We start from the raw sequence: 23,745 nt of genomic DNA, 5'->3' as shown, positions 1-23,745 counted from the left end.
TCCTCCCCATCCTTCTCCTCCTCCTCCCCCCTCTGCTCAGCAGCTTGTGTCCCGAGAGAGAGTCGTGTGAAGCCGTCGGGGGGCTGAGTGCGAGAGCCCCCCCAGCCGCTCCCTGCATGCCCGTGCCTGTCTGCCTCGTACCCACCTCACGGAATAGTCCGGACGCTCCCGGCACCGCTGTGAAGCCGCCCTGGAGAGGGGCAGGGCCTGTGCCACAGGATCCCTCCGCATCGAAACTGGGAATGTTTTACCTCAGTGTAAATACCTTCTCCTTCCCCGCGGGGGGGGAGCCCCGCATGGACATGGCTGTCCCCACCGCTTTGCCAAACGCCGCCTCCTCTCCAGGACGGGCTTCGCATCGGTGTGACACAGCCCCTCCCCAGCCCCGTACCCCTCTAGGATGTGAATGGTAAAAATGTGAATATTCGTTGTTTACTTCATTAGGCATAATCCATAATGACGTGTTTATATGAAGAATGTCACAGGCTGAGGCAAAACCATATGCAATTGGTTTACTTTATTATAAACTGTATATGATGTACAAACTAATAAAAACTTAACCGAGGACAGTCTCACTCTTGTTCTTGAACAGGCGAATAAACGGGAGGTTCCAGCCGCGCCTCTCGGTGCCGGATGAGACCTGGAGCATCGGGTTGTTCCCGGGGTGTGGGAGGGAGATGGGGTGCGAGCTCCTGCGCTCCCTCGGGAGCTGGAAAAGGCGCTTTTAAGGTGTTGATGGGACAAACCGGTGTGAGATTTGTTAGGAACGGCCCGAGCTGAGCATCGGGACTCGCCCCTCTGCTGGGGCAGAAGCCAGAAGGGTTTTTGTGTTGGCGGGGGGGGGAGGGGGTCACCGGGGGTGCAGATACAGAATTGTTCAATGTTATAATGAGATTTTGTCACCCCTCTTTTTGAAGCAGCAGGAAGCGTGTTGCTTTGCTGGTGAACGTGCCGCATGCTCCCTAGCCCCGCAGCGCCCCGCTTGTTGTGAGGGTTCAGAGAAGGCTCCTCGCCCTGGCGGGGGCTCCCCGGGCAGCAGCTCCTGCGCCCGCACCCCAGCCCCGGCGGCGCTCCTCAAAGGCGGTGAGTATTTACAGGTGTTAGTGGGGGATTAATGTCACTACGCAGGTCACCGAACAGAGCCACAGCGGGAGTTTAAGCCTTGTCCGGAGCCGAAGCCGTTAGTTTGAGCTTTTAGTTACAGCGAAGCTGCGCCCGGGAACCCCCCGACCGGGCTGCGACGAGCAAAACCAGGACTTTCGATAAAACAGACTCAGTAACAGAAGTGCTCGAACATTAACTTTTTTTTCCAGCCAAGGGTTTAGGTTTGAGCAGACGTAAGTTACGCAGTTACGATTCCTCCACTTCCTACATTACAGCGTTACTGCCATCCCACCCACACGCTCCAGCGCGTTAGAGAGGAGTAAAATCCTGCATGAGGTGCAGCTCCGCACTTCAGACACGATTTTAGTTTCTATAAAATGAGACGGAAAAGACACTGGTTCATCTCTTCCACCCCCCCCGCCAGGGCAGGATTGTTCCCTACAGGACAAGGACACGGGGCGGTGCTTGGTCCAGCCCCCGCTGACGTGCCAAGGGAGGTGCTGGAGGGAGCCCAGTGTCTCCCCCGTGTCCCGCTGCTTTCCCTTTTGGGGATTTTTTTAAATCATTTTTTTCTAATCCATGTCTGCTCTTTAGGACACGGTCTGGCCACGCACTTGCTTCTGGGGCAGCGCAGGGCCAGGGGGCTGCAGCTGCACTGGGCAGAAGTGACCCGCAGTCGGGTGTTACTGGTTTTTACCCAGTTAATTCCCCTGCCAGAGCGACCGATGTCAGTCCCTGGGGTGGGGGAGAAGGGGGAGACGGTCCCCAGTTCACTCACTCGGCTTCAGAGCAGTCACACGCGTCGGGGCCCTGCTCTGGCACCGCTCATCGTTCTGACGGGTAAAGATCTAACGATTGTGGTTTGGGGGAAGTTATAACAGACCGTGGTGGATCTTCCTGCGAGGAAGAAAACAAGCAGAACAGCAAAACTCGTCTGTTGGAACACACTGGGCAGCAGGTCGGTTACTGCTGGCAGCGAGGGCAGAGTTTGCCTTTGTCTGTCGAGAGTCGCTTGTTTTCTTCCTCCTTCGGAGGCCGATGAACTCCCCAGAGAGGCTTCACGCTGGGGCTGGCAAAGGGCTTGCTTTAGTAAAGGTAGAATTATTTCTCTTTACAGTTTTAAAGGTTACAGGAGTTACTTGCCTTTTAAAAACCCCTAGACCCGGCACCCTGCCCCGGCCCTAGATGATGGTGCAGGAGCTAAAAGCAGAGCCCCGTTTGTTGGTGCTCTGGGTCGGGACGAGTTTTCCTTTTCCGTAGTACCCTGAGAATATCGCCTTCACATCCATCTTTTTCGCGAGGGTGAGCATCCACATCCCGTTATCAAAGTACAGCAGCTTCCCTCCTCCGATTTCCCCCACCTGATCCCCCTTGTTCCCCGCCTTCTCCAGTTTCACCAACTCCAGCAGGTCCAGCCCGGTCTGCACGGCCTCCACCCCGTTGGCGCAGCCCAGGGTGACGTGGGCCCGGCTGCCCCGCGGCAGGTTGTCGGTGGGGAGGACCTTGTCGGCGTCCCCTGGCCAGAGCTGCAGCTGCTGCTCGCTCAGCTCCACGCGGGCGCCCACAGTCTTTGTGGTGATGAAGAGGGCGGAGATGGCCAGGACGAAGCCTTTGCCATAGGAAGCCCTCACGGCCTGGGGCAGGGAGAGAAGGGCAGAGCGTGAGCCGCCTGTGGCCAGTGGGGCTCGCAGCAGCGGGGCCGGGGCTCGGGGGCCAGGGGGAGCGCGGCAGCTCTTGCCTTGACGGGTTTGAAACACTCTCCGCGACTGGGAGATCGTGGCCTGAATTCCTGCTCCCTGAATTTGGAGCTGGTGACATCTTTTTCCCTTCACAAATGCCAATGTTTTACTTGGGCTTATTTTGAAATGGTTTAGCTGGGAGTGCAAACACCTTAATTTATCATCATTCACGTCACGCTGTTGGGGCCGATGCTGGAAATCAGGGTGGTGGGGACGGGGCAGGAGTATTTTGTTTGGAAACCGGAAATAGTCTCCATCTCTGACTTTTCTATGGCACAGGCCCCCTGGACGTGGTTACTGTCCCCCCCTGTTCCCCACCGTGGCCCCAGCCCACCCCGGGGGCTTGTGGATCCCCGCTGGGGGGGGGTGTCACAGCCCCAGTACTCACTTCTTGCTGGGTGTATTCCTCGGCTCCAGCCGCTTTCCCGAAGTCGGTGTATTTGGTGGTGCAGTGCAGGACCCCGGGCGGCCTCTTCACGAAGTAGCTGGTGAGATCGATTTTGATTTTGGGATCTTCGATGGCGGAAGCAACTGCAAACACAGGTAAAGGATTTCTGTCACAACCTGACCCCCCAATGTCACCCCCCGAGTCCTGTCCCGGCTTTGTTTGCTTCCTGTCCCTCCTGTTTCCCCTCTTGCTGCTGAAAAGGATTCGATGGGGAAATAAAGCTCCTGCTTCCACCCAGGCTGACGGGGTGTGACCAGGAAACAGGAGCTTCTACGCATCATCGTGCCTCGTCCTGACCCTGATGTACAAACCCCTCCAGGGACAGCAGTGGGGTCCGTCCCTCCTCCCTCTGACCCACGGCAGCAGCGGGGGGGACACCTGGCCCCCCGACGGAGTGCTGCTGCCTCCCACACCCCACTCCCCACGTCTCATGGCTAAAGAGACTCCCTAGGAAAAACGGCTTCTCTAATTTTTACTGCCGGCAGCAGTTTGGTCCGTGATGGGAAACGGATTCATGTATTTAAACAGTTCTTCGTGTTACTAACTTTAACTAGAAATTCGCTTTAGAATCCGACCAAACTTGTTGCGTTTGCTGCCTGTCACCATTTCATCCTTAGGGTAAGACCGGGGTAAGACACTTCTATACATACAGTATTTACTCTCCTTTTTGAAGGCTTTCAGGCTCCCGAGCTCATCTAAGAAGGCCTGGCCAGCCTTCCTCAGCATCTCCGAGCTCCTCTTGCTCAGAAACCACCCAAAATACATGGGCAGGAATTCCTTCTCCAAGCTCGGCTTCAGCTTCTTCAGCTCTTCCACCGAGAGTTTCCACTGATTCTTGTCCTTCAGCTGCAAACAATCCAGTCGCCACTGGGTTTTGGGCTCGGCAAAGATGACTTTGTACCGGTATTTGTCAGCAATATCAAAGAGCTGGTCCAGCCGTTCCCTCTCGTGGTGAGTGTCATCCAGAACGATGACGCTGATCTCCCGTTTGCAATAGTCAACTAGATCCTCGTCCACCTTGGAATATTCTTCAGGAACGGTGCTTCTTACGGAAGGTGGGATTTTGTAGCTGTCGACGGAGATGACCTTGCAGGCGTCTTTGTACCGATCTTGAATGGCCTGGGCCAGCGTGGACTTCCCGCTGCCGGGCAGCCCCCTCAGAATCAGAAAGGTTTTAGATTCTTTGAGCGTGGAGATGGTGTCTTCGTCGTCCAGGAAGGGGAACTGCAAGCTTTCGGGTCTTTCTTTCGCTGACTGAGTAGACATTTTTTTAAATATTTTAGGTAGGAATGTGTGACTCTTCTTTGAGAAGCCTCTGTTCTGAAATGCAAGAAGACGACACGTTGCAGGTGAGCAGCCCCTGCAGCCCACGCGTTCCCCCCGCACGAGCACGTGTCCCCCAGCCCCCCTGTGGGGAGGGGGTGGCGCAGGGAGCCAGGGCTGCCCTGGGGGGCTCGAACCCCCTCTCCCGGCCGCTCCCACCACCCGAGCCCTGTCCCCATCCCTGTCCCACCTGAGCTCTGCTCCTCGGGCCTGGCCGGGAAGGGGCGGTTTTACCCCTCGCGTGGCAGCAGCCGCGGTTTCGGGGGCACCGGGAGATGCCGCAGCCCCAGAGGCTCTGAGCTGGTCAATAACCCCTCGAGGGGGCTGCGGGGAATCCGCCGCCAAAGGGGAAACCAAAGTCCCAGCAGGTTGTGGTGGCCGCTGCCGTCCCAGCGCTTCGGCTGCACCAAACGGGCTGCCGAGGGATTTACGTCTGTCCAGGGATCCCCGTCCCCGCGGGAAAGGCTCTTTCCGAGCGAAGTCTTCGCATAAGAACGGCCGTTCCTTCCTGCTGAACCGGCCACCAGCCCCACGAGCGTCCCCGAGGAGGAGTCCGGGCTCCTCGCGATGAAGTCACTTCCCGCAAAGCCGAGCGCCCCCCCCGCAGCCGCCGAGCGGAACACGAAACTGAAACCCAGCGCCAGAGCAAGGCCGGGGAAGCGCCGCTCTCCCTCCCCTCCCACCAGCAGCTCCCGTAACTGGAATCCCAGAGTAATTCCCAGAGGGGCCTGGGAAAACGCGGGACTGGAAGGACCCGCGGGATTTCCCCAAATGAGCGAGTTCCCAACAGCACCAACGGGGCAGCGCCTGGGTTTGGCGTTGGATGGGACCTCTCCAGCTCCCCCCTCCAGCCCGTGACCGGCTCCGGAGCGGGATGCGGTGCCGGCCGCCCCGGGAGCGATGCTGAGGAGTGAGCTTTGCCTCCGACGCAAAAATCAATGTGTGGGAGGGGTGTGTGGGTGTGTGGGTGTGGGTGTGTGTGTGTTACACACTACACAGATGCTCTGCCCGCGGCAGAAAAACACAGCTTTCCTGTTTGCCGAGTGAAGCCATTGTTTAAAAAAAACAACTGTCCAGTTGATGGACTCTCCTATCTTTTATTGCAGAGTTTGGAGATGGGGTTCGGCTCCAAAGCGCCCTGGGTCCGGGACACCCCCCGCGGCTCCCAGGGAGGTGCTGAGCACGGCGGGGTGGACCGGGAGCAGCGCTCCTGCCGCGGGAACCAACGGCCACCGAGAGGAGCGAGGCCCGGACGGCTCTCCCGGGACCCTGACGTCGGTGTCCCCGCGGACTCGGGGCCCCCCCAGGTACAAGGGGAAGCGGACGGCGCGAGCACCCCCCGGGGCCGCCCCTCGCAGTGTCGGTGTCCCGCTGGCCCCGGGGGACACAGGGGCCGGGCACGGCGGGGCCCCGCTGGCCCAGCCCCGCTGTTTTGCCGGCGGCAGCTGCCGGCGGTGGCGGTGACTGAGGCCGCTTTTCAAAGGCGCAAACAAAAGAACAATAATAGAAACCACCCCCCGGCCCCATTGTTCGGGGGCCAGCTCCGGGGATAATAGTCGCCTTCATGGGACGGGCCACGCAGGGCCCGGCCGGACAATGGCCCCACAGAAGCCGCCCCGGCGCGGGGGGCTCCCGGGGGGACAATCCCCCCATTGAGCCCGCGCCCCGTCCCGTCCCTCCCCGCCGTCCCCACAAAGCTCCCGCTGTCCCCGGGCTCCCCGCGGGACCGGAGCCCGTTAAACCGGAGCGACGCTCCGGGCAGGGGGATGCCGGAGGTGCCCGTGCCCCGGCTGCCCCCCGGGACCCCCGGCAGGGAGCCGCGGGGACCCCGGGGACAGGGACCGCTCCCGCCGCGCCCCGGGCCCGGCCCGCGCGTCTCGGCGGCTCCTCCTCCCCCCCGGGAACCCCCGACCCGCGCCCGGGGGTGGGGGGGGGGGTGTCGGGGGCTGCCCCGGCCCGCACTTACCATGGTGAGGGCAGCGGCCGCCGGTGCGGAGCGGCGCGGCGGGGAAGCGGCTCTGGGGCGGGCACGGCCGCGGCCCCTTTCATAGCGCCGGGGCCCCCCCCACCCCCGGCTCCGCCCGTGGCCGCGGGGGGAACGGGAGGAGCGGGGGGCCGGGCCGGGCCCGCCCCGGGGGCGGTGGGGGGCGGACGGGGATGTCCCCTGCCCGGTTGGGGGGCGGACGGGGGGGTGTCCCCTGCCCGGTTGGGGGGCGGACGGGGGGAGCGGCAGGTATGAGAGACCAGGGCTGCGGGCACAGCTCGTGTTTGTCACACCGGGATGCTCCAGCGGGGTTCGGTGGCCGCTCCTCGGCTCCTACGGCTTCAGCCAGTTCCCCCTCTCCCCCCCGCTCTCTCCTCCCCCTCACTCTCCCGTTTCTGCCCTTCTTTATCGGCTCCACGTTCTTCATACTTCCCGGCGTCGTCTTCTTGCTTTTCCTCTTCTGGAGTCTCGGTTCCTTGTCCACTCTCCTCTCCCTCCTTGTCCTTCTCCAAGTTGTCTCCTGTGTTTTCACTGCTGACATCATAATCTGGGGAGGAAAAAGCAACCTTCAGGCAGGATCCAGCACCCAGCAAGCGGCAGGGGAAAGAAAAGGACCCCCGGCCCCCCTCACACAGTTAAAAGCTCCCCTCTATTTTCTGTCGCTGACGATGAGGGCGCAGACCCGTCGGGGCTGGGGACACCGGGACATTGCTGCCACCTCCTGCCCGGGGGCGACACAGCCCCGAGACGGGCACGGCCTGACTGGGAGCGGGGCGGTGAGAGCTCGGTGCTTTTACAACGATTTTAATTCAATACTTGTAGGGAACTCAGTACTTTTATACTGTGGGGCTCCCAAGAGGCAGCTGAGGTGTCCCCAGCGCTATGGGTCCATGGAGTCGCGTTTTGCCTCTGGCTGTGCCCGGATCTGGGCTCTGGGCGATGGAGCTGCCTTCAGACTATTAAAAACAGCTTTTTAAATGGATGGCACCGAGGAGTGAAACCAGGCTCCTTCGCTGTTATCACTGCTGACATCACTTTTGGTTCACACCAGCCCAAAATTAAACCTTCCTTGCCAAAAAAACCCTGAAGCCACAGATTATAACTATGCTGTGGGGCTCACGTATAAATTAACTCCTGCAACTGTGCACTAGTGCAGGGGATGCACCATGGGCCAGAAATTCACAAGGTTCTACCTGGGAATGGGGTGCTTTGTTCCCATGCTGGGAACTGTGCTCCAGGGAAGGAAAACGGGGATTTTTTTTTTATATTTATGGGGTGCAGAGGTCTAAATGACAACTACCTTTAAGAGAGTGAACTGTTTCTTTTCTTTTTTCGTTCAGCTCTTCGATGAAGCTTTTGCTCACATAATCTAAGGCCTGAAAGCAATACAGCTTATTAATAAAAGCTCTAGAAATGCAGTTACATACCTAAGTCTTTCCTGTTTTCTTTTCATCTCTGCTGTCGTTACCTGGTCCTCTCCTACCATAAAGCTCTCTGGAACAATATGCTTCGTTTCTCCCTGCAGTGGTTACTACCTGTCAGCATCCCTCCCCTGAAGATCCCATCTCTCTCTCCATCTCTCACTCCCGTTTCTCTTCTGGCAGGACAGGCTCAGCCTGAGCTCTGATCCCCCCAGGAGAGGTCACCAACAGGGAAGTGTCTACAGCTGGGTGCGCTCCATCACCCACTGTTGGATCGGTGAGGACTGGCTACCAAGACATGCGGGCTGGCTACCAGGACATGTGGGCTGCTTTGCCTGGGCCATGGGCTGTGCCCAGATGTTCTGCCACTCTCTGATGCAAAGTGGCTTCTCTGGGACGTTTTGGAAAGGCCAGAAGAGGGGGAGCTGTGATCAGCAGTTGAGCCCAGAGACGGCTCCGCTCCATCCTGTGTGTGAAATCCTTGCCCCAAGGAGGTCAAAAGAAAGTTTTCCCTTGACCCAAGCAGGGCTGGGCTTCACCCTTCTATTCCTTGTACTGGTCCGTAAACTGGGGCTAAGCCTCCTGAGCCGGGAGGTTTCATAACTTTCAATGGGCAAACTGCTTCAGAGGCTGCATTCCCCCCCTTTAACCCACGAACGGATGTTTTCTGCCTTCACAGGACCCAGGACGATAGTTCCAGCTCCCTCACCGAGGCTGCCCCCACCTTCTACCCTCTTCGCAACGATCCACTTACAATGATGATGGCCTTTTGAGCAGCTTCATCGTGAATAAGCTTTGCCTTCTCAAGTGCTTTTTCAAAGTTCAGGATTGCAGACTGGTAACTCCTTAATTTTACTGTAACAGACAAATGAAAACATCGTGACAGAGCCCTGGAACAGGCTGCCCAGGGAGGGTGTGGAGTCCCCTTCTTTGGAGATTTTCAAGACCGGCCTGGATGCAGCCCTGAGTAACATGCTCTAACATGCTCTGGGCAATCCTGCTTCGGCAGGGGAGTTGGACTAGATGATCTTTATGGTCCCTTCCAACTCTAAAAATTCAGTGAAATTCAGTGAAACCCAAGATCAAGAGAACACCGACAGTTAATCAAGCAAGTCTCCGAGGAGAGGTCCTGATCTGAACAGTTGGCTGTTAAATCACAGAGATGTTTCACTACGGTGCTGAACAGATGGGCTGTTTCCATCCTTAGAGCAAAATTTGTACCAACGCCTTTACCTTGTGCTTGTGCCACCAGCACAGTGGCGTGGAGCTGCCACTCAACGTCCCCCTCCTCATCTGCTGACTGCAGGGACTTCTGCCCATAATTTTGGGCTTCCTCAGCTTGATTCAGCTCCATGTAACATTGGCCGATTTCATGGAACAGCCAGGTCTTCTCCAGGCTGGATTTTGCCATTGGAATCTTCTCCTCCCAACTTCAAGCAGAGTCAGACAGACAGGCATTTACAACTCTCACAGGTGCAGTTACAATTTCAGCCACTAATTCTATAGACAAAGGCTTCCAGGTTCTGTTGGTATGAGAAATGTCACAGCCCCCTCGCCAGCAGTATGAATAAACAAACTGAAAAGCCATCATCTATTAATTCAAAATAAAACCTTATGCCTTTTCTGTTACTAATTTTACATACGTGTCGATAGCTTGCTGGAATTTGCCCATTCTGGCATAAACTCTGCCGATGTTATCAAGGGCTCTGGATACGGCGTCTGGCAGGTCGCTGCATTGAAAAAAAAAAAAGAAATTATAGTCGCTGAAATAGTCTTGTTCCTGGTACAACCTGTGTTTCTCCAGCCTGTGTGTTTCCTTTGGTGCCCAACATGACTCCAGGTAAGTGCTGAGAACCAGAGGTAAGAGACCAACCTCAGACTGAGAGTCTTAAAATCAAGATAGATTTTTGCTTTAATCTCTGGCTGTTGCACCTGGCACCCGTAAGGCACAGGGAAAATGGGTTCGTTTTGTCTTTTTTTTTTTTTTTTTTTTTTGTGCAGATGTGGCAGTCCTTGTGAAAGTCTTCCCACTTTTCTTTGCCTCAATTCCCCTTTGTTGCCCTGTGGGGTCCCAGGGAAGTCCCTACCAGCTCCTGGGTCCCCAATGCCAATCGATGATTTCTGTCCGAGAGACAAGGGAAGACCCAAACCCGTGTCTGAGGCTCCTGCTCCAGACTCTGGTGACAGTCCCTGCTCCCGGAGCTCTGAACAAGCCTCTGCCCTGCGCTGGAGGCAAGTCCCTGTAATAATGCAGCCTCTGGACTTTAATTTTTTTCCTTAATTAGGCCTCACTCCCACTTTCGGGAGTGGCCTCCTTTGCTTGCCCTTACCTTGTAAATGCAAAAGCTGACGACAGGCGAGGACAAAGGCCCGGCTGGGGCGATGCGAGGGGCGAGCCCCATCTCCTCTCACCCCGCTGAACTCGCCAGCAGAGGGCGAGCCCCCCCCGGCGCTGCCTTTCCGCCTTCAACACAACTTTACAGCGATTAAAAGCAGTACTAAAATTACGTACACCACTCCTGCCTCTCTCCTGCTAATTCTTAGCTTTATTTGGCATCACTGGGGAGCGGAGATCACCCAGAGAGAGGCAGAAACTTCTTAAACCAATATTAATTTTAAAAGTGATTTGTAAAGATTATAAACAATGTCAGTTACATTTTTAAAGCCCTCTGCAGTGTTGGCAAAAATCAAAGTAACTTCCATCCAAGCAACTATTCAGTGTTTTCTCATGTGCTTTGCAAAACTCTTACTAAATCCTTAGATTACATTTCTCTCCATTCTGGTTTAGCTGAAAGAGCTGCAGAATGTGCTCTGTATGGGCAGGAAACTGCACCTCTTAGAGAAATATTTCAAGCCTGCTGTCATGGTTTGAATGAAAATTATTTTAAGAGAAAACTTGTGCAATTTAGAGCCTGACCTTCCTGAGAAGGAAGTGCACACTAGAGCTGAAGTGCTGAGCCTGGGACTTGTGTTCTCTTTTCCTTGCTTCAGCAGAGATTTAGATGTGCCACGTGGCCTAGGCTCCATAAAAATCTGCTTCAGGCTCCTTATTTTTGAAATAGTGAAGACAAGAAATCACTGGAGACCATGATGCTCAGGCAGAGTCTGAATGCATTGCCCTGTTAAATCTCCAGGTGAGAATGACAACGTTACCCAGTGCTCAAACACCTTAACAGCAGGGCTTCCCTCTTTACCCCTCCATCTGAACTTCCCAGCACTCACCTCCGCCTGGCACATTCCAGATCCATTTTATGGCTTTGCAGAGCTGCCTGCAGCCGGCCCATCTCCAGCTGAGCGTTCCCGATGCAGCTGTAGAGGTTTCCAATCAGCTCATTCTTGTTGGGAACCTCATTGTCCGACCACCCTTGTATTGTTTTCAGCACATGCTCAGCTTTCTTGCAGCTCTCTTCAGGGGCATCCCCAGTCAGCACTAGAGAGAGAGAGAGGAGAATTTAACGCTCGTGTGTGGACATGGTGATATCAGGGAAGTAAGACCAAGAGCAGTTGTGCAAGCGTCGTGGTTTGAGCCCTCAAACCAGGAGAGGAAGCCTCAGAGCATGGGAAAGGTTAGAGCTCCAAACCCTTCATGCATCTCCTACACTCCTCCCTCCAACCTCCAAGAAATCTGCCCCTGGGAGATGGTGCTTCTGCTCCTCCCCCCAGCACTGCTGGAAATCACTTTCATCACAGCACGTATGGGGAAATGACTCTGGAAACACCTCACGCCACCTGAAGAAAAATAAAGGAGAACGATGCTTGTTGTCTGAGGGCTTTGAAAACTTGTTGTTATTGCAGCAGGGCAGCCTGGTCTCGGAGAGACGAAGGTCTAGCTACAGTACTTAGGGCTTGATCTCCTAAATCAGCCCTGGGCACTTTCCCTGTGAGCTCTGTTCATGGCACGCAGCAGGGCACAGGGCTGCAGAAATCAGGCTACAGATACTTCTGACACCACCTTCGCCGAGCTGGTGTAGCTTAAAAGAACTGAATTGCAGTAACAACAAAATTATTTTCCCTGGGTTGTAAAATATGTAGCACAGGAAGAGAGAGAGACCAGAAGTGGCTGAATTACTCCTTCCTTCACACCACTGTTTTTCAGCTTTTTCATCTCTCTGCAGTGGTATTTTTCAACTACAGAAATGATTAACCCCCGTGGCCCGCGTTCCCTCAATAAAACGACGTCTCATTAGCAGCCCAGCCAGAGTCGTTCGCTGGGCATGCGGCAGCACCCGGCCTGGCCACGGTGCCCGAGTGCTGTCCTGAGAACCCATCAGCAGGGCCTCGGGTACAGAGAGAGCTGAGAAAAAAACATGTTGGATTCTGTATCTAAGAAACTGCTGGGAAAGGTGAAGAATACAAAAGCAAATGCTTCCCCACGACTGCCTGCTAGTGTTTGTTAATACTTGGCTGCTTCTGTTGTTCTGGTCTGTAATTACTACAGCAAATAACTACACGTGCCAACCAGCATTTTCTTACTGCTTCCAGCCAGGACACCTACACATATCGATGTCCTCCATGCTCTTCACAATGTATCTGCCAATATCAGCTGGTTTTTGCTTCTTGTCCCGGATCCACCTTTGCTTCCGGAGCTCGCGCTCTTTCACACGGGCATAAATAGGCTTCTGCTGCTGCCAGAACTCGCTGCGTGTGTCCAGGTAGGAAATGCCACCCAAAACCAGGTCCGATACTTTGATGCCCTCCTTTGTGCTGCTCTCCATCAAATCTGAAAAATTAAACAGTAGAACCCAAGGGGATATTAATGTAATGATGGATGGAGGTGTGGTGCATGAGGGACTGCTTGTGAAGGGTCTTTGCTCTGATGCAGACAGTTCTAGCAATTAAAGTCCCCAGTGCTCCTCAGAAGGGATGCAATTAGGAGGGAGGTTACAGACAACCCTCTTGCTGTTACCCATCCTGTGTGTTTCAGGGGTTTCCAGCCCCTGCACCCGCTGCCAAGAAGGGGCCCAATGAATGAGGCCCAGCTGTGATGAGCGAGCACCGTCCCCCCGGGCAGAACAACTGCAGGGGCCATTTGTGCTGAAATGGCCAAGTGTCGTGGGTTGGATTGAAAGACGGAAACTGAGAAGGGTTTGAAATGCCTGGAAACCAGGCAGCCCACATGTATTATTGATGCCAGTAACGCCATAAAACCTGTGAGCAGACTGAACTCTTAATCACTTCTCTATAGTGCTACTACATCTATTACTCGGGAGAGAGTTCCCTAGAAAAATGACTAAAGGGGAGTCAGCTTTCTGCCCAGTTCTAAAATAAGATACTTCTCTGAATCCTGTGTCTTGATCTTAACAGCATTTATAACGAAACCACAAATGAGTTACAGTCTTAGAAGCAACACTTTGCGCTTAACGCAAGTGTTAGTGGAATTTATCATTATGACAGAAGTTAAGTAATGATATTGCTTCTGCTTTTGATTTCGTCAGCACAGATTGCTTTGAGTTGATTTACTGTTCGCTACAAAAGCCTGACATTCGATAGGGAAGGAACTATGCTCATAGTTATGAATATTGGATCTGGTTCCTAAAACACCTGTACTCTCCAGAGCCCAGAAGAGAGTAGGAGAAGAAAAAAGATCCTGCTTAGAAGGAACATTTAGTTAAATACAATGGAGAAAGACCTTCATCCTTGAGTAACTTTTCTAGGTAGGCCTTGTCAGCATAAAGCTCTCCAAGAAGCTGTCGCTCTGTTTTTGGATTCCTCACAGACTTCCATTTCCATTGGCATCTTTGATCCTTAGCCAGTTTGAGTTGAAGTTTCTGATTTGCTTTGTTGCTCTACAGCAAGGAAAAAGACAGGAAGTTGGGTGAGATTAGCGGGGAACACGAGTAGTAGCAGAATTCTGTTTACACTCCATATAAGCCAACTTATTTTTTAAATAAAAGCAAAAAGTTGGTGTCTCTCTGATTGCTTTGGTCACGAGCAACTGAAATTTCACACCCAACTGTGCTCCCTCACTTCCAAGAACAGGAGCAGGCATTACAGTCAGAGCAAGAATTAGTTCTGCCCTGATGCCTCGTCCTGTTCTGGAGGGGTCCCGGGTCGGTGCTGGGGAGAGGCCGGTCTGGCTGCCCGCAGCCGAAGAAACAGAGACTGGAACAGCCAGGGCTTCTGAAACATCAGGAGGGTGTTTCTAAAGTTTCACATCCAAAATCCCAACAATTACAGAGCTAATCCTTAGGCTCCTTCGTACAAATTATTTTTAGCACCGACTACCTGTATTTCCAGCTGCAAGAAGCAACGAACATCCCCTGCGCTGACCTCAAAGGGAAAGGCAGCTTGGCATCTCAGGGGAACAAGGCGCTACTTCAATGGACCACCCCAAAAATTAAGCAATCGAGAAAGTGTCCATTATCAAAAATGTGAACCTTAAACATCAGGTAAAACCAGAGTAAATATTGTAGATAAATGTACCCTGGCTGCAACCTCAGTGCTGTTACTCATTAGCCCGCGACGGGTGATCAGCAACACCCGCCACAAACAGGCTGGTGGAGAAATGTCAGACTGGGCTGTTTCTCCTTGGCCGCTCTTCCCTGTCTCTCCCTAGATTCTGGGTAGCCCGAGCCAGAACTACACTAAAAGCAGGTGCATAAATGCTCTCAAATGGACGGGTGTGCTTCCCGGGCTCAGAGGCACTTCCCTACACCAGCCGCATCCCCATCTGCGGCCGCAGAGACTATTAATCCTCTAATGTCTCCTTCAGAGCCCGTTAGCACTGTAATAACTACATTAGCTCCCAAAGCAAGAGCTCCTCAGACCGTACCTCTGCCTGCCTGCTTATAAAGCACAGATCCTCTCTGTTCTCCAGTTTAACTGTGGATGGACCTGCGAAAACAGAGAAAACACTTGTTAGTGGTCAAGGACAGCAGTGCAGAGGCTTTAGAAATAAAAATGACCACGAACGTGCCAAGCTTGTAACGACCTGTTTTACATAAAGCTTTCTGCTAATTCATTCCCGTGAAATCTGTGGCTGTTGGATGTTCTGTGGGGAACACAGCTCAGATGCAGCTCCTCTTGGGATTTTAATTACTGTTTTCACAGGGCAGCAGGGAGCTCCCCAGCACAGAGCACGTTTCCTACAGACATGTGCTACATCCCGCATGGAACCAGAGGAAGGAAAAGGATCGCTTCTGAGGGATCACAGCTGAGGATTGAGCTGGAAGGAAAGCTCTCAGCATAGGGATTTCCAACAATCCAGAGAACTAGTTTAAAGCTTTTCTGCACTGACACCGGGGTGAAACTCCCATTTCACTGTCCCTCTGACATCCAGCTCTGCTGTTCCGATCGCACTCTGGCAGCGGAGGGAAGAGTGAAACCCAGGTCTTTGGCTTGGCCTGGTCGGAAAGAAGGGGAGAGCTTGACTTGCTGTGGGAAAGAGCTTCGCACGCTGGGGTAGGAGGATTTTCTCCAGCACGGCACCTGGGCCAAGATCAGCACTGCCAGTACACGTGTTCCGCGGAAGGTGGGTGTTTCTGAATCTGCCAAGTAAAGCAGATTCAGTAAAGCAGTTTTGGGGATGTGCCCTGTTAATGTGTGTGCATTTCCCAACTACTCAAACATCTAGATCTAACGTGTTTCCTTGCTGCTTTTCCCCTGCCTCTAGGAGCTATTGCTTGATTGAAAACAAAAAAACCCAATCAAACAAAAAAAATTATTCTTGGTTTTTAATCTGTTCATTTGCCTACAGCCCAGACGCTTGAAGGCATGTAAAACCCTTAGCTCAATATATCAAGCATGGCAAGCGCTTCAGCTGAGAGCTGCAAAGGTATCCAGGCGTTTGTGTTAAGCTAAGAAAGCAGCAGTAACGGAAGAAAGCAAGCCAGATCTGGAAACTTTCTCTGTTTTGTTTTAAATAAATATCACATGTGAAAGAGCGTCAGGCTTTTAGGCAGCCGGGGCATGACGTTAATCTGGCGCTGGAGGTGGGCTGCGATTTGGGAACTGATCTCAGGGCGAGTAAGGCACTAACGAGGCGAGGGCTGGGGCCACGTGCCTGGCTGTGCACTCTGCCTGCGACAGCGATGCTAAGAGAAAATCTAAGGGGAAAGGGACAAGTTTTCAGTCTGCTTTGAACATGGCCGGGTCCTTGGCCTTTCCTGTCTCCTGCAGGACGCCGTTCTGCGACCTGAGCCAGCAGTTATGAAAGCTCCATTGCAAGAGTCAACAGTTTCACTGGTCTTATGCAATGTAAATTGGAGGAAAGTCAGGATCTCAGGATGGCCAGTCTCAGGTAACAAGGCAAATTTCATTACGAACTTTGAATATTAGGATAAAGATCTAAAAATGGATTCTGTAATCAGCAAGGCTGTCAGTAGATGAGCGGCTTTGTTCTGTATCACCTAGAATGTTTTCAGGGTGACTTGGGAAATTTTAGTGTCATCATCTACTTACATAACTGCCGCTATTAGACCCTGTATATGAACGGGCATTCAGCCAAAAAAAAAAAAAAGAAGGAAAGAACGGGGCTGTGCTCTTTTTGGTGCTTCCTGGTTTCATCTGAGAACAGGCACCGAGCACAGGCATCCAGAAGCAAAGAGACTCTGTTGTTGCAGGGTCCTTGGCTCCCTTGCAGAGGTAATTTGCCACCAGCTGTCCCCAAACAGCTCCTGGCTGCGCGTGGCGGGGCCATGAAATGGAACATCTTACTTCCAATGCAGTTGACAATGGCCTCCTGGGACTTCTCGATACCCAGCCTGAAGCTCTGCAGCTCTGGACGCAGTCTGCTGCCTCGATGGTAAAACACTAACGCAAACTCAAAATCACCCATGGTATATAACGTCTCCGCTTTTTGGTAAAGCCCCTAAAATGACATTTGGAAAAGAAAGAAAGAATAAAAAGGAGGGGGAAAAAAGCTTCAGAGATCTCAATTAACCCCCCGCTAAGCCAAAGCGAGAGCGCTTTGCTATCGCAATCTGCGTACAATAAAATCCAACCCTGGAACTCTTTCTCAATTGTTGACTGAGCACCTCCCCTTCTCTGCAAGCAATAAAAACGTCAAGGGTGTGCTTAGAGTTGGCTGTTTCTACACAATCCTGTCTCCCAGACCCGTCACAGATAAAAGACTGGTCCTTGGCCACCCCAGACTCCTGTCACTTTGTGCTCTTTACCTTGGAGAACGTTTTGTCGCTTTGGAGGGAAGCTTCAGCATCTTTCAGGGAGTTTTCTGTGTCTCCAAGTTTCAGGTAACATTTTGAGCGGGCAACCAGACCGTTCTTGTCCCCTGCCCTCAGCTTCAGCGCCTGCAAGGCAGCCGAGGCGGGTAAATCACCGGTGCCGGGCTCAGCAGCACGAAGGTGTGCGCTCCCGCGGGCCTGCTGCGACCCGCTCCGTCCCGGCACGGCCGAGGACAAAACCCGGCACTTCTCCTGCAGAGCACACTCTGGTGATGTTCACGCGTGCCCTCAGCCGCAGCCACCCGTCTCTCCAGGCCCCCCCCGAGCACCCGGACGGGAGCTGTGCCCGCTGGCTGCCCCCCTGTGCCGCCTCCCCTCACGCACCGCACCCCGCGTCACCTCCCTCCGCGCTGCGACCTCCGGCCGCCCCTGGGGACACCTTCCCCCCCCGCCGCCGCCGCCTCGGCGGGGCCGCCTCCCGCCTCCCTCCACGTCCCCCTTCCCTTCGCGCCGCCACCTCCGCCGGCCGCCCCCCCCGCCCCCGCGGCCGCCCCCTCCGAGTGCCCGCTGCGGCCTCCGGGCCCCCTCCCGCCGCCCTCCCCCCCCTTCCCCGGCCCCGTCCCGCCGCCCCGCCCGGCGCCCTCACCTTGTCGAAGCAGCCCAGGGCCTTGCCGTAGTCGCCCCGCTGGAACAGCAGCGTCCCCTCGGCCATGAAGCCGAGGAAGGTGCCGACCGGCACGCTGTCCTCCGCCGCCGCCGCCATGGCCGGCCCGCCGCCGCCGCCGTCGCCTGGCAACCGTTGCCGGGCAACCGCCCCGCTTCCGGCGCGGCGCCAAGCCCCGCCCAGGCGGTGACGTGGCGGTGGCGCGCACGGGGCGGCTTCCCGCGCCCCGGCACCGCTTCCCGCGCCGCCGGCCCCGGCCCCGGGCTGCCGGCGCGGCGGGGGTCCTCGCTGCTGCGGGGTCCCGAGAACGGCGGCCGGGCCGCCCGCCCTGTCCCCGCAGCAGGGCTCTCGGGAGGCCCGGCGGGGCCGGTGCCGTTCACGGCGAGTCCGCACAAGCACGGCGGTGCGGGGGAGGAGCGCGGGGCGGGCGGGAGCGGTGCGGGGCACGCGGGGGTGGCGGGGGGAGGTGGGCGAGGGGGTAGGAAGTGCCCGCTTTCCGCCCGAAGGCGTGCGGGCCCTGACCGAGGGCGCCCGGGGCTGGCGGCGACTCGCCCTTCGCCTCTCCTGGCCCAGCTCGTCCGACCGACCGAGGATCCGGCCCCCGTGGGGGGGGTGGGGGGTTCGCTCTTGCACCCGCGTTCCCAGAGCCCTGCGCTGGAGGCTGGGCCGGAGAGGGGGTGTGGGAGCGCCGGGTGAAACCGCTTTGCAAGAGCAGCCGTGCCAGCGCCGGGGCCGCTGCTCAGCCTCGGGCGGAACAGGTTCCTCCGCTCAGCCGGGCCGGGAGCCGGCGCCGAGCGCCGGGGGTTTTGCCAGGGCAGCCCCCCGCCTCCCCCGGGTAAGCGTGTCCAGAGCTCGGGTATTTGCCCCTGGGACAAATGGGTGGCCCCTGGGACCGGTTTCATCACTGCGGTGTCCGGTCCTGGACAGACAGGACGGATGAGAGATGCTGCTGATTTTCTCCTCCTATCAGTGACTTTAGTCCTGACTTTATTTCAGCCTTGGGTAAGACCCTGCCAAGATGAACGTCTGAAGCGGTTTGTTCCCGCCGAGTGACTCAGTGGGTCTGACGTGTCTGCGCTGCTCAGGGACACAGAGGCCGCTCACAGCCCCTAAGATTTAACTTCACCACAGAAAAACGGGGCTGCTGCCGGGCTCCAGACGCAGCTCAGGAGTGACGGGGCCCATCCTGGCTCCCGGACGTGGGAGGGAGGCAGGGTGTCACGCCAGGGTGGGGAGACAAACAGCAGCTGAGGGTTGGAGTGGGAGGGCAGCGGGGCACACCCCTGTCCCCAGGGAGGCGGGCAGGGAGTTTCAGACAGCTTAAAGATTTTGGTGACTGTTTTCTGCAGACTTTCCCCGCTGGTGCCACCGGGTGTGACACGCTCCTCCCAACGGGACAGGCAGCAGCATCATGTCTGCGTCCTCCAGCCCCCTCCGAGCGGCGGCTGTAGCAGCCCGGTGACGGTGTCGTACGGGTCGCAGCAGACCTCCTCTCTGGAGCGGAGGCACCCCCCTTGTCAGAGACACCCACGGCAGGGTGCTTCCCTTCAGCGTTGCCGACAGGTGCTTTAGTCGCAGGTGGGAAATCCCAGGGGAAAGATGCACGTGGCTGTTTCTGGCAAGGGAAGAGAACGCGATGGCTGCCCTTGGGGGCTCAGGAAGGGGGGATGGCTGTGTCCTGCCCACGGCCTCAGAAACGGCTCTTTCTCCTGCCTCTTGCGTCTGATGCGCTTTACTCTGCACCGTGCCGGTGGGAAGCACCCGCTGGCCGTGCCCCCGGGGACTGTGCCGCGGTGCCGGTGATGCCCCCCCCTCCCCGTTCCCTCTGCCGCTCCCCACACCGGGCACCGCCGGGGCCCCTCCCGCCCCTGCAGCCACAGCACCCCCCCGGGAGGTTTCTCAGCGCTGGGGAAGGAACGCCTGGGCCTGTCCTCGCTGCCGAGGCCCGTCCTTGTGGGTGTAGGTGGGGGAGGGCCGCCCCGGGGGGCCTGCCGGTGCAGGCCGGGGGGAGCGTGCGGGGCTGGAGGGCCCACCGGTGCAGGCCGGGGGGGGGGGTGTGTGCTACGAGGCCCGGCGCTAGGTAAGGGGAGGCCTCTCCTCTCTTCTCCCCGCCGGCAGAGCGTGACAGCGGCGTGACGCCAGCCCTTTGCCCCCTCCTGACCTCAGCGCCGTTGCCCCCATCGGGCCCGAGGGGTTCACGGCCGGCGGCGGGCGGGAGCCAGAAGGGGGCGGTTGCGGCGGCGGGACTACAACTCCCACAACCCTCCGCGGCCTCCGCCCCACCAACTCCCACCAATGGGCGCGCGCCCCGCCCCCTCAGGCAAGCCTCACGTGACGGTGACGCCAGCCAATGGGAGGGCGACGTCGGCCCCGGAGCACGATGGGGGCCGGACGGGGGTGGGGTGGAGGGGTGGAGGCCGCGCCGCAGCGAACAAAAGGCGGCGGGCGGGCGGGCGGCGGGTACGGTGCGGGGCGGCGGAGCGGGTGAGTGGCGGGGGTGACTGTGGTTGGCTTGGGTGGGTGGCTGTGAGCCGGTGGTGGGGTGGCCAGGCTGGGGGAGAGCGCCTGGGACCACCGAGCCGCGCTACCGGCCCCCGCTCGCGCTCCCGGCTCCGCCGGGACCGGGGGGCGAGCGGGGGCCGGTAGCGCGGCTCGGTGGTCCTAGCCGATAGTTACTAGCCCGCTGTACAGCGGGAGAAGAGCCCAGAGCGTCCCGGTGCGGGAGGGAACCGGGCATCACCGCCCCTGACCTTGAGGGAGGGGCGAAGTTTCTTTTTTCCATCATCCAAAAGGTTGTTTTTTTCTTAAAAAAAAAACCAAAAACCCCCTAGAATTAAAGATTTTTTCCTGTCCGGTGAAGCGGGAACGGTTTGGGGGGGGAGGGGGGGAAGGGGGTTGCTGTCTGCGCTGGTTTTAGTCTCTTGAGTGTTCGTTTCTCTTCGTCCCGCACCCAAAAAATCCCTTTTCCAGCGGGAAAATCCCGTTCTGGGGTGGGGGGTGTCGGGGTCTCTTCGCATCCCGGTTCTCACCCCTCGGGTGTCTCTCCCGCTTCCCCGTGGAGGGCTCTGACAGTCACAGGAGCTGCGAAATGGCTGTTTTCCAGCGCTTTTGTTTGCCACCTGCGAACATCTCAAACACCTGCTGTTTGCCTTCTCCCTTTGGAAATCCTCTTCCTCCTGCACGGACTCCTCTCTTTCCCTCCGTGGAACCCCGTTTGGTCCCTGCCGTAGCGTCCCGAGACTTGAGAGCTTTATGTGCGACCCGAGTATGTTCTTTGTAGATCCCTCTTTAATTTCCTTTAATTGAGTCTGAAGCTCGGAGCATCGGCTCCGCTCTCTAAGGCTGTAACTCAAGCCCTGCGGAGCTCCCCGTGGCCGAGAGCTCCCTGTCCCACCACCCACTGCTCCCCTTGGAACGGGTCCCTGGACGGAGAAAAGGACCGCGGGGAGCCCTGCTGCCGCCATCCCCTCTGCTGGTGACCCGGGGGAGGATTTAGGGAACAAACTTGTTGAGGTCCTTTCCCCGAGGCTGCAGAATAAGGTGGCCTTTAAAGACAGGACTCCAAAGCCCCCGGTTCTGGCGCTAGGCGGTGACCAGGGTGTTTGGGGTCTCTCTGCCGCTCTCCGTTAGCCAGCCGTAGCTCTGTTGGCAGCACCTTCCCCTCCTCGGCCACTGTTTTGCTCTCAAAGGTTCCAGTTCTACGGGGAGGCTCCTCCGGTGCTGGGCACCCACCTGCCTTGCGTCACCCCTGGGTGTTTCGCAACGCTGGGCACGGGGCGATCCCGCGCCGTGGAGTTGGCCCAAGTTGGCTGGCGTCGGCTGGGTGCTGCGGGCCCCTTGCCCCCCATGGGTGACGGCTCCTGCCTTTGCCAGGTGGAGCCTGACGTAACCCGTCCTGCTGCTGGGGGCCGAAAACGCTGCCTGGTCCTGAGCTGTGTTAATGAGTGACCGGGGACGGGGCGGGGGGGGCTGCTTTAACGTGTGGGTTTGTTGACATAATTCTGGAGGGAGAGAGGGGGCATGAAATCCCTGCTGGAGAGGGAGAGCTTTTCTCCCAGCATCGCTCAGCTGTGACTGGAGCGGGGTACTGGTCTGGAGAGAAGTAAATCGCGTGTGTGAGCGACACGTTCGGTGTGAACACAAAGTGGTGGAGCTCGGAGTCAACCGCTCAGACCAGAAACGCTTTAAAGAAAAACAAACCACATCAATTTCCTTAATTTTTTCCCTCCCTTGCAGAGCAGACCGTATTGCCCTGAGTAGTGCCCCATTATCCAAGCCCTTTGGGAGGCCAGGAGACTTCTCCGGGCTCTGTTGTCAAGAACCTCTTGTTTCCCCAGCTTTTTTTTTCCTCTCCGAACTGTACTGGGTTTTCCCTCCAGCCAGTCGCTGCTGTGTCAGGGCAGATAAATCAGTTGTGTCACAGCAAACGCAGCATCCAGCTCTTTGATCCTTGTCTGCCTTGCGACCATTGCGCTGTTCTTCTCTTGTCAATACACTCCAGAAACTTTCTCCCAGTGTAACTTCTTTTGTTGGTATTTGGCAGGTGATGTTTTGAGGGAATCGGTGCTTCTGAGCCCTTGAAAACGTGATCTAACCCACTTCTTACTCGCGCTGGGCTCGCTAGGGAAGGCTGAAAGCCAGCACTTGGCCAGCCCGTGGCTCTGGGCGCTCTGCAGGTGCCGAGCGTGGCTGAAAATGAGATTATCCGTGAGAGATGAGAATCCAAACCTGCCTCATTGTTGGGAAAAGGCAGAGATTCTGCCCCCCCCCGGCTCCGCGGTGACCGGCAGCCCCCGCTCTGCTCGGTGCTTGCAGAACAGATGCAGGCGGTTGATGGAGCTGCGCCGGTGATGTCTCTCTGGCGGAGCAGGGACCTGCTCGAGCACTTACAGCTGGGAATTGCTGATGCCCTATGGATTATTTTTCCCCCTGCTGATCCTTTAGCTTAACAATTCAGCAGCTGAAGCAATTGTTTTGTGCTGTCTATCCCATGAGAAAGGCAGGGTTGGAGCAGCGGAAAAACTGAGTGAGGGGCATGATTAAAGGGTTGCTAATGATTAGGAAATGTCTCAGTGAACCGTGGGCAGATAAGGGCAGACCAGCCTCCTTCCTGCTCTTCTGTTGCCATGACATGAGGGTTTTGTCATTTTTTTCATCTACTGTGATTGTAATAATCCTCTAGGTTTTCTCTCTTTACCCCAGTAGTGTTATTGCAAAAATGAGGTGATGAAACTGGGGGAGCAGCGGAACGGAGTGGTGGGAGAAGGCAGTGGGGTGTCAGAGATGAGAGCTCGGCAGCCCCGGGCGGGAATGTCCCTGCGCTCCTGTCCCTCGGGCTTAAGCAATCCCACGTACGTAACCGTTGTTCCCACTGACTGTTGTACAGGCCTGTTTTCAGTGAGACCTGAGGGATGTCCTGAGTCCAGTTTCCTGCAGTTTTAGACAATTACATCTTGGTCACTGGCATAACTGGCATCAGCTCGATTGTTTGGATTTGGACGTGTGGACTGCAGATCTGCAATACTCCTCAGGGCTCTCTGTCACCCTGGGGAAAGCAGAAATACTTAAATGGTTTGGATTTGGTTTTTGGTGGGGTTTTGTTTGGTTTTTGTTTGGTTGGTTGGTTTTTTTAGATTAAGAAGTATGTTTGCCATTTTCTTTTATCCATCTGCTTCCCCTGCAGAGAAACGTGAGGGTTTTCTTTCTGGGCTGGCCGTCGGCGTGTTGCAGGGCAGGCAGCTGATGGATTTCGAAGGGCTTTGAAAGCAAGGGCGCTCCAGCTCCCTACCAGGCAAGACAAATAGCTGCAGGTAACTTGGGAGCAGGGTTTTTTTTCTCTCCGAAATGGCACTGCTTTAAAGCAAAAACCGTAGTGGAAAGTTTTCAGCTCTACAGTACAGCTGAGTTACTGTAGTGTGTGTGTGCCCAGCTGTGCGACGG

The 23,745-nt window shown here is 56.3% G+C and overlaps 3 protein-coding genes across 4 annotated transcripts in view; 1 reads left to right on the top strand and 2 right to left on the bottom strand.

Moving 5' to 3' along the window:
• Positions 1-503: 503 nt before the first annotated feature.
• On the bottom strand, positions 504-4,605 carry CNP (2'',3''-cyclic nucleotide 3'' phosphodiesterase). The gene is made up of 3 exons (XM_074162916.1): positions 3,942-4,605; positions 3,232-3,374; positions 504-2,738 (listed from the first exon to the last, which is right to left on the bottom strand). Exons 1-3 carry the CDS (start codon positions 4,555-4,557, stop codon positions 2,286-2,288), a joined length of 1,212 nt encoding a protein of 403 aa, XP_074019017.1. The 5' UTR covers positions 4,558-4,605; the 3' UTR covers positions 504-2,285.
• A 239-nt stretch (positions 4,606-4,844) lies between these two features.
• ODAD4 (outer dynein arm docking complex subunit 4) lies at positions 4,845-17,904 on the bottom strand. The gene is made up of 14 exons (XM_074163080.1): positions 17,788-17,904; positions 17,136-17,267; positions 16,675-16,828; positions 14,792-14,853; positions 13,649-13,805; positions 12,515-12,739; positions 11,242-11,449; positions 9,663-9,749; positions 9,253-9,449; positions 8,774-8,874; positions 7,899-7,974; positions 6,984-7,145; positions 5,971-6,059; positions 4,845-5,312 (listed from the first exon to the last, which is right to left on the bottom strand). The coding sequence occupies exons 1-14, from the start codon at positions 17,902-17,904 to the stop codon at positions 4,845-4,847; spliced, it is 2,235 nt and encodes a 744-aa protein (XP_074019181.1).
• Positions 17,905-20,194: 2,290 nt separating this feature from the next.
• The window catches only part of ACLY (ATP citrate lyase), a 28,132-nt gene continuing 24,581 nt past the window's right edge, over positions 20,195-23,745 (top strand). Inside the window, exon 1 of one of the 2 annotated variants that reach the window (XM_074163001.1) lies at positions 20,195-20,289. The gene's annotated coding sequence lies outside the window, so the exon portion shown is untranslated. The remainder of the gene's footprint in view (positions 20,290-23,745) is intronic. The other variant, XM_074162999.1, reaches the window with a different exon arrangement.

The sequence above is a fragment of the Numenius arquata genome, chromosome 23, assembly GCF_964106895.1.
Source record: "Numenius arquata chromosome 23, bNumArq3.hap1.1, whole genome shotgun sequence".
Classification (NCBI taxonomy): domain Eukaryota; kingdom Metazoa; phylum Chordata; class Aves; order Charadriiformes; family Scolopacidae; genus Numenius; species Numenius arquata.
This window is presented reverse-complemented; position numbering and strand designations above follow the sequence as displayed.